The sequence below is a fragment of the Heloderma suspectum genome, chromosome 4, assembly GCF_057233095.1.
Source record: "Heloderma suspectum isolate Gila_16-S chromosome 4, 16-S_ref, whole genome shotgun sequence".
Classification (NCBI taxonomy): Eukaryota; Metazoa; Chordata; class Lepidosauria; order Squamata; family Helodermatidae; genus Heloderma; species Heloderma suspectum.
Genome location: NC_139461.1, coordinates 46,105,908 through 46,118,360, shown reverse-complemented (window position 1 = coordinate 46,118,360; position 12,453 = coordinate 46,105,908). Strand labels below are relative to the sequence as shown.

General features: G+C 43.6%; 1 protein-coding gene across 2 annotated transcripts in view; it reads right to left on the bottom strand.

Moving 5' to 3' along the window:
• Positions 1 to 12,453, bottom strand: part of PIP4P2 (phosphatidylinositol-4,5-bisphosphate 4-phosphatase 2) — a 39,825-nt gene that overhangs the window by 14,481 nt on the left and 12,891 nt on the right. The window contains exon 2 of one of the 2 annotated variants that reach the window (XM_084848017.1): positions 5,192 to 5,340. In XM_084848017.1, coding sequence (XP_084704143.1) covers positions 5,192 to 5,340 — 149 coding nt within the window. The remainder of the gene's footprint in view (positions 1 to 5,191; positions 5,341 to 12,453) is intronic. The other variant, XM_084848018.1, reaches the window with a different exon arrangement.

Below are 12,453 nucleotides of genomic sequence, written 5' to 3'. Positions count from 1 at the left end.
ATGGCTCCTAATGTTCCATGATCTGGCTTTGTTTTCTGTAAACATCAGTGGTCAGATCTGATTTTTCTTTTGTATGGGGATCTTTAAATCTTCCTGACAGACTAGTTTCCAAACTCAATATCCACTCTATTTATTTAGAAACATTTATATCCCATTCTCCCTTGTCGCCCCCAAGGAGATTAGAGCAGTGTACACTAAAAAGCATAAAACCAACAGACAGTAACAAAACTCATGCAGCCAACAACTAGGATGGCGCAAAAGCCTGATTTTTCTCTCTGGCTTTTATCTTTCTGATGTTTTTGATTATTTTCTGATATCCTAATCATGTTGTTAGATACTGTAAGTATTTTAATGGAAAGGCGGGGCATATATATTTTCAATAAAATAAATATGGTTTAAAAACACACTCAAAGAAAAAAGCTCTTGCAGTAGAGGAAAAGCAGTAGGGCAATAACTGGCATACTGGACATTGCAGTATTCTGCTAAAATGGACTGGGCAACTTGTCACTCTCCAGAGATTTTGGCCTACAAGTCCCATAAGCCCTATCCAGCAGTGCCAATGGTGAAGGATCATGGGTGCTGTAGGCCAAAACATCTGGAGTAGAGAAGTGAAGGCCTAGGTTTTTTTCTCCAAGGCCCGTTTTTTGCTTTTTCTGAAAAATTGGAAAAATTGAATAGCTTTGGATTATGAAATATTTTCTTTTAGAATTTAAGACAAGGTGTTTATATTGTTACCAAGCCTTTACTCCCCCCCCCCCCAAATGATTTCTAACAACTATGTAATAAGACATTTATAGAAAAACTAGAGAAGTAAAATATCTGGAAATAATGAAGCTATAGGGGAATTTTTTTTTTATTCCTCTCTGTAAGATTCTCAGCATAGTTATTTCTTCCATTTCGTATTGAAATTATTGATCCAATGTATCTTTTACTGATAGACATTTTGGGATACTCTAAGTCATGCTCAGTTTCCTAATATGGAAGAACATGTACATTATTGACAGTTTGGGTTTTGTTCTACAGAGTCCTGTGTTTCTGGACTTGTCTTCCTCAGCCTCCAGTTCTTCCGGCTTCTAGGATGATTCAGATGTTTCAGGAACTACTTGCTCATAAAATTAATTATGTTTGGTACATTAAATTTTAAAGTACTTTTACAGTACAGTTTATTCAGAGGAATTGAGAATAAAACTGCCAATATCATACTGCCTTTATAGAAATCTGTGGTGTGACCACACTTAAGAATACTGTGTACAGTTCTGGTCACAACACCTAAAAAAGGATATTGTGAAGCTGGAAAAAGTGCAGAAAAGGGCAACTAAAATGATCAAGGGGCTGGAACATCGCCCCTATGAGGGAAGGTTACAACAGCTGTGACTGTTTAGCTTGGAAAAAAGGAGGGTAAAGGGAGACATGATAGAGGTCTACAAAATTATGCATGGTGTGGAGAATGTGGATAGGAACACATTTTTCTCATAATAGTAGAACCCATGGCCATGAAGATGATTGGTGGGAGATTCAGGACAGATAAAAGGAAGTACTTCTTCACACAGCGCATAATTAAACTGTGGAATTCGCTACCACAGGATGTAGTGATGGCCACCAATTTGGATGGCTTTAAAAGGGGTTAGATAAATACCTGGAGGAGAAGGCTATCAATGGCTACTAGTCCTGATGGCTATGTGCTACCTCCACTATCAGAGGCACTATGCTGGGGAACATGGGCGGAAGGATGCTGTTGCACTTGTGTCCTGCTTGTGGATTCCCAATTGACAGCTGGTTGGCTACTGTGTGAACAGAATACTGGACTAGATGGATCCTTGGTCTGATCCAGCAGGGCTCTCCTTACGTTTTTACTCAGTTTTCAAATATAATTATAATTTTATGAGCAAACTTAAGTTATACATAATATAATTTCATGGATGTAAAGGGTGCTTTATGTTCCTAAAGTGGCCTTCCTCAACCTGGTGCTCTACAAAACCCCACTTTTTTCCCATGGCTTCAAAAATTCTGGAAATTTTACATCTGTAATCTAGAGGGCCACAAGTTGCCCACCCTTGTGCTAATAGAAGGATTGAGGAAACTGCATAAAATTTAACAAAAGTATGTGCCTGTATGTTTAAAAAAAAACCCAGAGTGGCGTTCTAACTTGGACAGACCAAGCATTTGATAATTTGGGGACACTAAAAGCTACTCATGATATCATCAGGTACAAATCACACAGAAACAGCTGTTGCAGATATCTACATTTAGGTACCAATGTTATTTTAGCAACACTTCTAGACTACTTTTTCAACAACTCAATAAAGCGCTAGACAATTTTTAAAATGCCATTAAAACAGTTATAAAATATAGAGCAAACTTCAGAAACTATAGCAATGATCCTAAACATAATTGCGGGTGCACCTGCCAGCCACCCCAGCATAATTACACAAATGCATCATGTGTTGAAGGGCTGGACTGGAATAAACAGTTCTGCTAGTACAGAAAGTCTTTAGACTGGATGGTTCACTGCATCATGCAGGCATTTATTTTACTGCGCTTTTTATTTCCATCACATCAAGATTTAAAGAAAAATGTAAGCAAGTAGACTTTCTTTTCCCTCCTGCTGTGTAGTTTACCAACGGGAAAAAAGAGGACTATTGATTTAGCTAGATACCTAATGGTTTTGCATGGCAAATTAAATCTGTAGCTGTAGCTTCAGCCTACCATGTGGTGATAAGAGCAGCAAAAAAGAATTTTTATTCTGCCTCTATCGCGTCTGCTGAGTGCTGTCCCAGGAGGCTGTTCCAAGTGGTCCAGAACCTGGTCGGTGCAGTTGTGCCAGAACCAATGGAGCATTCTAAAGCCTCCTGTGATGAGTTTTCAATGTGCTTTTCAGAGAAAATCAACCGGATCAGGAGTGCTATTCTGTGCGCTGTGGATACAGTGAGTGAACAAAGGGTGGCCAGTGGCAGACCAGTTGTGTGGGATCGGTTCCAGCTTCTTCCTTCTGAGGAAGTGGACAAGGTGCTTTCATCTTTACGGCCAACCACCTGCTTACTCAATCCTTGCCCATCTTGTCTCATTATGAACTACAGGGAGAGACTTAGGGAGGGGATCAAGGCAGTGGTGAATGCTTCCCTCGAGGAAGGAGTGATGCCATCAGTCCTCAAGGAGGTGGTGATAAGACCACTGTTAAAGAAGCCCTCCTTGGATCCCAAAGACTTGAACCACTTTCACCTGGGCTCGAATCTGCTGTTTTGGGGCAAGGTGATTGAGTAGGTGGTGGGGTTGCAGTTACAGGCTCACTTGGAAGAAGCCGATTATCTGGACCCCTTTCAATTGGGCTTCAGGCCTGGGTGTGGGACAGAAACAGCCTTGGTTGCCTTGGTGGATGATATGGGGAGGGTTCTGGATAGGGGCGAATGCTCCTTCCTTGTTCTCCTCAATCTCTCAGTGACCATGGTATCCTCCTGAACCACCTGGAGGGATTGGGCATAGGGGACACCGTGGTTCCGTTCCTTCCTCTCTGGCAGGTACTGGAGGGTAGCTCTGGGGGAGGAGACTTCAGACCCTTGGCTGCTCACTTGCGGGGTGCTACAGGGCTCTATTCTCCGATGTTATTTAACATATGTGTGAACCCACTGGGGGCTATCATCAGGAGGTCTGGGGTGCTGTGTCACCAGTATGTGGATGACACGCAACTGTACCTCTCATTTAAATCCTCGCAAAGGTTGGCTGTAGAAATCCTGTCCATGTGTCTGGAGTCAGTGAGTGGCTGGATGAAAAGGACTAAGCTGAAACTGAACCCCAACAAAACTGAAGTACTTTTTGTGGCAGACAAGGAGATGTTGGGGGATGTTGACCTGGTGTTTAATGGGGTGCAGCTACCTCTGAAGGACCAGTCTGGAGTTTGGAGGTCATTTTAGACTTCCAGCTGTCCATGGAATCACAGTTGTCAGCCGTGAGCCTGGCAGCACTGTACCAACTCCATCTGATACAGCAGTTGCGCCCCTATCTCCCTAACCATCTGCTCCCATCAGTAGTTCATGCCCTGGTCTCCTCTCGCCTAGACTACTGTAATGCATGCTATGTGGGGTTACCCTTGAAGACCGTTCAGAAGCTGCAGCTGGTGTAGTAACTTCATTGTATTTTGTGTTATTAGTATTGTATGCTGCCTAGAGTGGCCGGGTAGCTGGCCAGATGAGCAGCTAATAAATAAATTCATTCTTTGTCTGGTTCAAGTAACTACTGATTACCTAGCCAGATCATAGGAGGAGCTGTTTTATGCTCACCAATGCCTATACTTATAAGTTTATGTTTATTTTATGTTTATTTTATGTTTACAAGGCAGTGATCCATGAAGGGGTATGTTTATAGGAACTTGCAATAATTGATTTTCCCTTTTATATGATATGGTTATAACTCTGTGAAAATCAATGTTGGACTACATGGATCTTGGTCTGACTCAGGGACGATCATACTCATGCAACAACCAAAACAAAGCTGAGCCTGCCTCTACCACTCACCCATTGTACAGCCCCTTTTGCACAATTATGCCAGTGCACTGGTGCCTGCACCGTGGAGCCTCAAGTATACATAGGGAGGGAGGGAGGGAGGGAGGGGGGGAGTTAGGTCTCCATGATTGTGTAAGTCATATTTTCCCCTAAGGGTGGCAGTCAGAACTTTTATTGATTTGTGGAAGGAGGGCCTTAAGATGGTGATTTGGCAAGCTATACACTCCAAATAAGCCACCGCTACTGGTGGAGAACAGAGTAGCTCTCCAGAATACAGAAGCTGGCCACTGCTGGATTGGAGCACAGATAGAAGAGCCACTCATTCAAGACCTAATTAAACTATCTTCATAAGCGTAGTTCCTGTGAAGTAGCCTGGAACATGAACTGGGCTTGCGTGTTTTTGAGGTGTTACTGAAACAGAACAAACTCGAATCTCTCAATTCCAAATATATGACAGCTGCTCACACAATAGGGAACAATATTAAGTACCCAATTCCTGGAAGCCTAGACAGCACTGACATCATCTGATTATTGTTTGCTGCTAAAAGGCTAACAGTGGCTTTCCTTACACCAGTTATCCTTATACCTGCATGACAGTTCTTGGCTGTTGAGCACTAACTTTGACATTCCCTTTTTCAAAACAGAAAGGACTAATAAAGCATGCCACAGAATTAAAAACCTGTAAAGCCATTTACCGTAGCCTCATTGCAATCTGTGCATTTGACAACATGCTGGTGAAGCTTCCCTTCCAAATTGATTAGTGACTGGCACACACGGCAGTTTATTACAGGAACACCACTGGCGTCTGGGCTGGCAATGGCGGTGTAAGGTGGTGGGAGTTCTGCTACAAAAAAAAGGATGGAATGTACATTAGAATAAGCAAACACCCCAAAGGGTTGAAACTATCCTAGTAAAAACAGTAATTAAAGGCAAGCATCAATAAGACTATTCACACACAGTGAACATTAAACTAATAGCTTATGCAGCCTTGCCCATGATGAAACACCGTGAAATTTGAAATTTGTCCACCTTTTGGTCAAAAAACAGGCCACCCCAGTACTCAAGTCACACTGTTTCAGGATTAATTCCTTAATCTGGTACACTTAAAGTATAAGGGCTAATGTCATCTTGGCCTCAACCTCCTAAAACCCCTCTGAAAGGAAGTGCAAAGAGAACACTAACAGTCTTAGACAAATTGCTCTAAGGCAGAACTAGTGACATCTTGCAGCAGGGCTGCAAGCTCTGGTGTGCCTGATTAATTCGTCTACCCACTAAATTCCAACCTTTCCTCTCTCCTCTCTAATTAAATGGTGGATCTGAAAGCAAGTAGTCTTGGGTGTACAGAAAGCATGCTACCATACAAATTACACAGATGTGCAAGCTTTCTCTCCCCTGAGCCAGAAATAAGGAAAAGAAATTATCTCTTTTTCCTCCTGGCTTATACCCCAAACTAGAAGAAAACTAATATTTTATGATAAAATTAATATGGCTTTTCTTCTACAAAAAGAACCACAGGCAACTGAAGCTAACAGTATTTGGTTGAAACACTATCAATAAAGCTTCCTAAACCTAGTTTTGTCAAAATACTGATGGGGCTTGAACTTACTTGCTTTTGAAGCCATTTTGTCTGATGTGCAGGGAGTATCTAATATAAGGGTAACAATCAACTGGATGCTCTGAGTGGGTTCGGCATGTTAACCCATGATGGTTTATTTAACCCATGGTGGGTTAGTGTGTTGTCTGTGAACTGTTTTCCAACCCACAATGGTTTACTTACCCTAAATAAGCCACCCTGGTTACCCACAGTCTGCAGCAAGAATTATTTAACCCATCATGGGTTAGCATGTTGTCTGCTGTGCGGCGTGGATTAAATTGCTTGCCTACAGAGTTGTGGCAAGAGCGCTCAAAAGTGCTGCCGCAGTTCTGCTCCTGTCGTGTGATCTGTTTCCAAGATCTGCCTAGCAACAGATCATGCTGCCCTTTCACTTGCCAACCACCTCCCCCCGCCCCCCAGAGAAGCACACTTTAAACTGCCAAATTTGTCTTCTCCCCAAGACTTTCCTATGCGGTACAATCCCCACGGATCCCATAGAGCGGCCATGCAGGGTTTTTGCTATGCATCAGGTGCCTCTCCATGAGGGGAACGTGTGTATGAAATTTCTTCCCATTCCTGCAAACAGTCAAGGGTTTAGAGCTGCCCCCCCCCCCCCGGTGTGAAGCAGTATTTCACGACCCCAGTTTTAAGCAAGTTAAATAATATCAATATGCCACTTTGTATGACAATAAACAGTTCCTTTTTATTCTGTGTTTTGTTGCTTGTGAGTGGAGAGAGGCTTGGACATTAGGGTGGCAGGGCAGGAGTAAGGAGTAGGAGGGGGGAAGCGAAGGGGGAGGAGGTGCAATAAGGGAACCGTGGCAAAGGAAATTACCTGCTCCAGCGCACTTTCCTCTGAAAATCAAAGTTGCACAATTATCCAGTAGTGCAACAGGTGGCTCCCCATGAGAATACCCCACATATAAATTCTCACCCCATCCCAGCAAATATTCAAGGACTTAGAGCCCCCACCCCCACTTTGGTGCATATGGTCAGAGATAAGAGAAGGGCTTGGAAAACCAGCTTGGGAAGCAGGGCAGCTATGTGTGTGTGGGGGATCGGAAAGGAAGGCCATGAGAATCGGGTGATGTGGAGGTGTGGGGATCAATGCCGCGTAGAGAATAGCAGGAGCCAGCAGAGACAGATAGCAGAAAATGCCCCTCATGCAAAGCCAGCCAATCGGAGGGAGGGAGGTGACATGATGTAGCAGTGGCGCAAGGGATGATAGGATTTGATTTCCACGCAAAGGAAGCTGCGATTCCTGCCCAGACAGGTGGGAAGACAACAGAGGGAGGAGGGGTGAGGGGAAAAAAATAGCTATGCACAGTAGCTTATTTGTCGGATCGTGCGACAGGCACAGTGGGTTATTTTTCAAAATAAGCTACTGTGAATAGCTTATAAGCCACCATGGCTTAAAGTGTCATGCAAACCTGCCCTCTCTCTGAAGCAATAGTGTCCTGAGAGGACTGAACTATGTGATTTTTCTGGACATTTAAATAAGCTTTTAGGTATAGACTCCTGAGTGTCCTCAAAAAAAGGTACTTTCTAGCCCCATTTCTGACATGAGGTGACACAGAGGGGCTGTTTGCATATAACAACCCATCGGTTTTTAAACCAATGGATTATTGTGCACAAGTGGGCATGCTGCTACATAAGCTATGATTGGCTCCTTCATAAATTGTGCAGCATGATGTGGAAACCCAGACCACTGGTTTGTTTAACCCTTAACAACCCAGTGGTCCGTGTTTCCATATCATGCTGCACAACCTATGAAGGAGCAGATCATAGGTTGTGCGGTAAAGCGGAAGAGGCTGGCAGTCTGCAGTTAGTGCACCTGCTTGTACACAATAACCCATCATTTTTTAAAGCAATGGGTTGTCGACAGGTGCAAACCAGGTCCTAGGCGCAGTGTTACTTTACAACTGCAGACATTTGCATTTATGTGGAATGCGGAAATAGCTTCTTTTTCTCCATGAAGTTGTGCACCACATATGGTTACAAAACTAGAGCACAAGAATGTAGGAGCTACAAGGACATCCCATCACTACACAGGAAAGCAATATGATGTGGCAGAACAGCTCCAGTGACACTGCAAGCATTTCTGCAATAGTGTAAACAAATACAAGCAGTGGGCCTAGAGAACCTTTAAGAGGCAAAGTGTAGGAGGCAACTCAATGACATTCTATCAGCTTTTATACCAAATATGGTTAAAAATATATACCTGAAAGTCAAAACAGTATTGTAGGCTAACTGATGGGACCTGACAGGCAATTAGAAATAAGGAGTGCCCTAGATTCTATCATCTATTTTACCCTCAGCCAAAAGGTTAAAAAAAATCCCAGAAGAACAAGAATTGGTAAAGCATTAAAATATAAACTTATAACTGAGCATGGGAAAAGTCAAGCGGCATGCAAGGGCTTCAACACACTAAAGCAGGGGTGGGCAGAAGGTAGGTGTTGTGGGCTTCAGCTCCCAGAAGCCCCTGCCAGCAGGGTCAGTGGGCAGGAATGCTGGGAGTTGGGAGTCCAAAAGATCTGGAGATCTATTTTCTGCCCACCCCTACACTAAAGCTTTCATTTTCTGTAGAGCCACAATTGAATTATGCCATACTGTGGTAGTGTTCACATAGTATAATAAGCCAGGATTCTGGCTGTGTGCCAGTGCATACAACCTGTTCACTCCCACTCGGATCCCCCCACTAGTGCAAGCGGCTGAACAAACCACGAACTGCTTGGTATGTTGTTTGAACCTGTTTGTCGCTCCCTTTATAAAGCAAGTTTTTTTCTCACTGGCTTGTAAAGAGAGCAACAAGCAAGGATACCAGGTTCAGATGATACACTAAGCAAACCATTTCTAATTTGTTTAGCTACCTGCGCTATTGGGAGGAGCCAAGCAAGAGAGAACAAGCTGCCTGCACCATCATGCAGCTCATTCATGGTAAACCAGGATCTGCCAGCACACACTTTGTGAGTAGAGCTCCAACCTAACTTGCACAGTCCTTCCATACACCAAATAATCCTCACCACAAGGGCAAAGCCTTCCCAGAGAGTTCTGGGGGTGTATTCCCAAGCTGCCTCTAATGGTTAGAAAACTCAAAGAAATGGGATTTCATAGTTGCTAAGAAAATGAGCAGGCAAATGCCTGGTTCAAACGTTGTTGTTGTTGTTGTTCAGTCGTTCAGTCGTGTCCGACTCTTCGTGACCCCATGGACCATAGCATGCCAGGCCTTCCTGTCCTGTGCTCTCTCCCGGAGCGTGCTCAAGTTCATATTCATTGCATCCGTGATGCTATCTAGCCATCTCATCCTCTGCCGTCCCCTTCTCCTTTTGCCTTCAGTCTTTCCCAGCATCAGGGTCTTTTCCAGGGAGTTTTCTCTTCGCATTTGGTGGCCAAAATATTGGAGCTTCAGCTTCATTATCTGTCCTTCCAATGAGCAGTCAGGGTTGATTTCCTTTAGGATGGACTGATTTGACCTCCTTGCAGTCCAGGGGACTCGTAAGAGTCTTCTCCAGCACCACAGTTCGAAAGCATCAATTCTTCGGCGCTCAGCCTTCCTTAGAGTCCAGCTCTCACAGCCATACATTACTACTGGGAAAACCATAGCTTTGATTAGACGGACCTTTGTCGGCAAGGTGATGTCTCTGCTTCTTACTATGCTGTCTAGGTTTGCCATAGCTTTCCTCCCAAGGAGCAAGCGTCTTTTAATTTCATGGCTACAGTCACCATCTGCGGTGATCTTGGAGCCCAAGAAAGTAAACTCATAATGTCAGGGGTGGGCAATGTGTGGCTGTCAAGATGTTTCGGCCCACAACTCCCATTATCCCGTACTATTGGCTATACTGGCTAGGGCTGATGCAAGTTGTAAGCCAAAATACCTGGAAGACTAGGTGGTCTTACTCAAGCCACTATTCTTTCAGCTTCAGTCCTCCTTAACTGCAATATGGGAATAATGAGGCATTCCTTATCCAGCTATTGTAACGATGCATGAAGCTCTTGAACATTTGAAATGTGCTATACAAATGCTTACAAATAATATCATAATTCAAGCCTCCAACCTAAATGGTGTAAGTGAGCAGTTTATATCTGTATTAATGAGCCTATCATCTCATATATTCAGTAACTCTTACATAGTTCTGTTTCCAGTTTCGTGATAGTTTCCACAAAACAATGTGCATGTGTTCTCTTCCTGGAAGTTTCTTTCTTTTCAGAATATGGATATAGGCAGGGAAGGAGGGATATGTTGGGATGATGGGGGCAGGGGAATGTGAGGGGCTGTAACACTGTCAACCTGCCTTATACAAAGTCAGGCTGTTGCTCCATCCAGCTAAGTATTCTGACCAGAAATGGCTCTCCAGAGTCTCAGGCAGAGGTCTTTCACATCCTTGCTGACTTAAGATCCTTTTAACTGGCGAGATCAGGGACGTAACCTGGGACTGTGTATGTTTATTTTCCCAGGCATTTTAGCATTTTAGCTTTCTAAATTTTTATCTTTGCTGTTTTAAATCTGTATTTTAAACTCCTGCACTGCTGCTAGGTTTTATTGTGGTTGTATTGTTATATTGTGGTTTTAATGTTCTGTATATTTTAAATTGTTTTATTGTGTGTTGCTTGGATTTAATTTTTGTGAACCGCCCAGAGAGCTTCGGCTATTGGGCGGTATAGAAATGAAATAAATAAATAAATAAATAAATAAATAAATTCTGCCACTAAGTTGTAATCTCTCCCTCATGGGGAGGAAGCTACATTTCCCAGGAATCTAAATTGTGCATGATGATTTGTAAGCTCAGAAAACAATCTTATGCAAGACATCAAAAGCAACCACCCATGCCCAATCTTACTGCCACAGTTTTTGCCAGCAAATGTTTTTGCAAGTCACAAAAACTGGCACAGAAAGAGTCCAAGAAGTGCCAATCAGAGAAGGGCGAAAGTATCTTTCACCTTGGCTATGATTCCCAACCTCTCATTTCTATAAAATATGGCAATAAAAGTTCTCATTCAGGTGTATTTACCTACAAGAGTAATAACATCTAAAGTAGCCTACCAGAGCAATCTACTGCCTAGTGTGGGCTGTGTAAAATGCAGGCAAGAGCTACTGTTTGTCAGAATGCATTCAATATTCCTCATTGCCTGGTATCTGAGAATCCAAATATATTCCAAAAAGTGCCCTTAAAATAGGGCTTTTTTCCCAGCACTATTATCATAAAGATTCCAGAATAGGCAGCTGGTTAACCGTCTCTATATCAAGAGGTCAACAGTATGACAAATATTGAAAATGGGCCATATAATAATGGTTTGAAACCATCAGTATGAAGTCACTGCATTGTTCCATATCAGGGACTGTCTGACTCTGAAATTAATGTCCTACACCAGCACTGTAGCCCATAGACTGCATTCAGGAAACAAATGGACATAAAATGAATAACCATCACTTCACCTATTAGTGAAGTGAACATGTGCAAGGTGGAAAGCTACAGGAAAGGGCAGGTGAAGCTTGCTTCCCTTCAGGCTTGGATTTATGGGAGAAAGGATGAAATTGTCCTTGAGGGCATAAGACTTCAGGTGTCCCACTGGTAGAGCTAAATTTCACTCCCCAAGAGCTTTTAACTATGAGGGAAACCCTCTCTCCTTTGCAGTTTTAGGGTGCACATGGAAGGAGGAACTGGCTTGGAAAGGATGGACATCCTCTAGTGCCCATCCTCCCAGACGAGTCAGTTTCCCCTCTAAAACAGGATCGATGGTGCATGAGGTGGATCCAAGGCATCAACCAAATTCACTGCTCCACAGGAGACCTGCTGAAGCTCCACTGTTTGAGTCAGGTGCTTCCTGGCTTGAGCTAAGGGGCAGCTGTGATGCTGGCTCTTCCTAGTGTCAACACCACACAGCAGAGCCCAAGGAAACCTGATGGAGACCCTCAGCTTCAATCAGACACATCCTAGCTTGAACAAAGGGACAACAGTAGCAGCTATCCTCAGAGATAGCTCCATGGAGCCAAGAATGAGGGAGACATGCCAGAGCCCCTCTGCTTCTTGTCTCAAGTGGCAGCTGCAGGCCCCCATGGGTGGATTGTGGAGAGGAAGCATAAAAGGAAAAGAAATATTCCTTCTCCTCTCTGCCCTGTTCTCTTCTTCCCCCTGCCATGTTTTTGGCAGGTCTCCACTTATGCTAGACATCGCCGACTCCATCTGTTTGCACATGTTACAAGCAGGAATCCTGGTCACCACAAGTGGCACTGGAGACAACAGTGGCATTTAGCTTAGTTGAGCCAGGCGGATTGCAAACTGGGCAAAAGGTCAGTCCAAGCTTGACGGAATCTTGGGACAACAATTGTCATGCTAAAATATGCATTTGGAGGGGCTCGTTAGC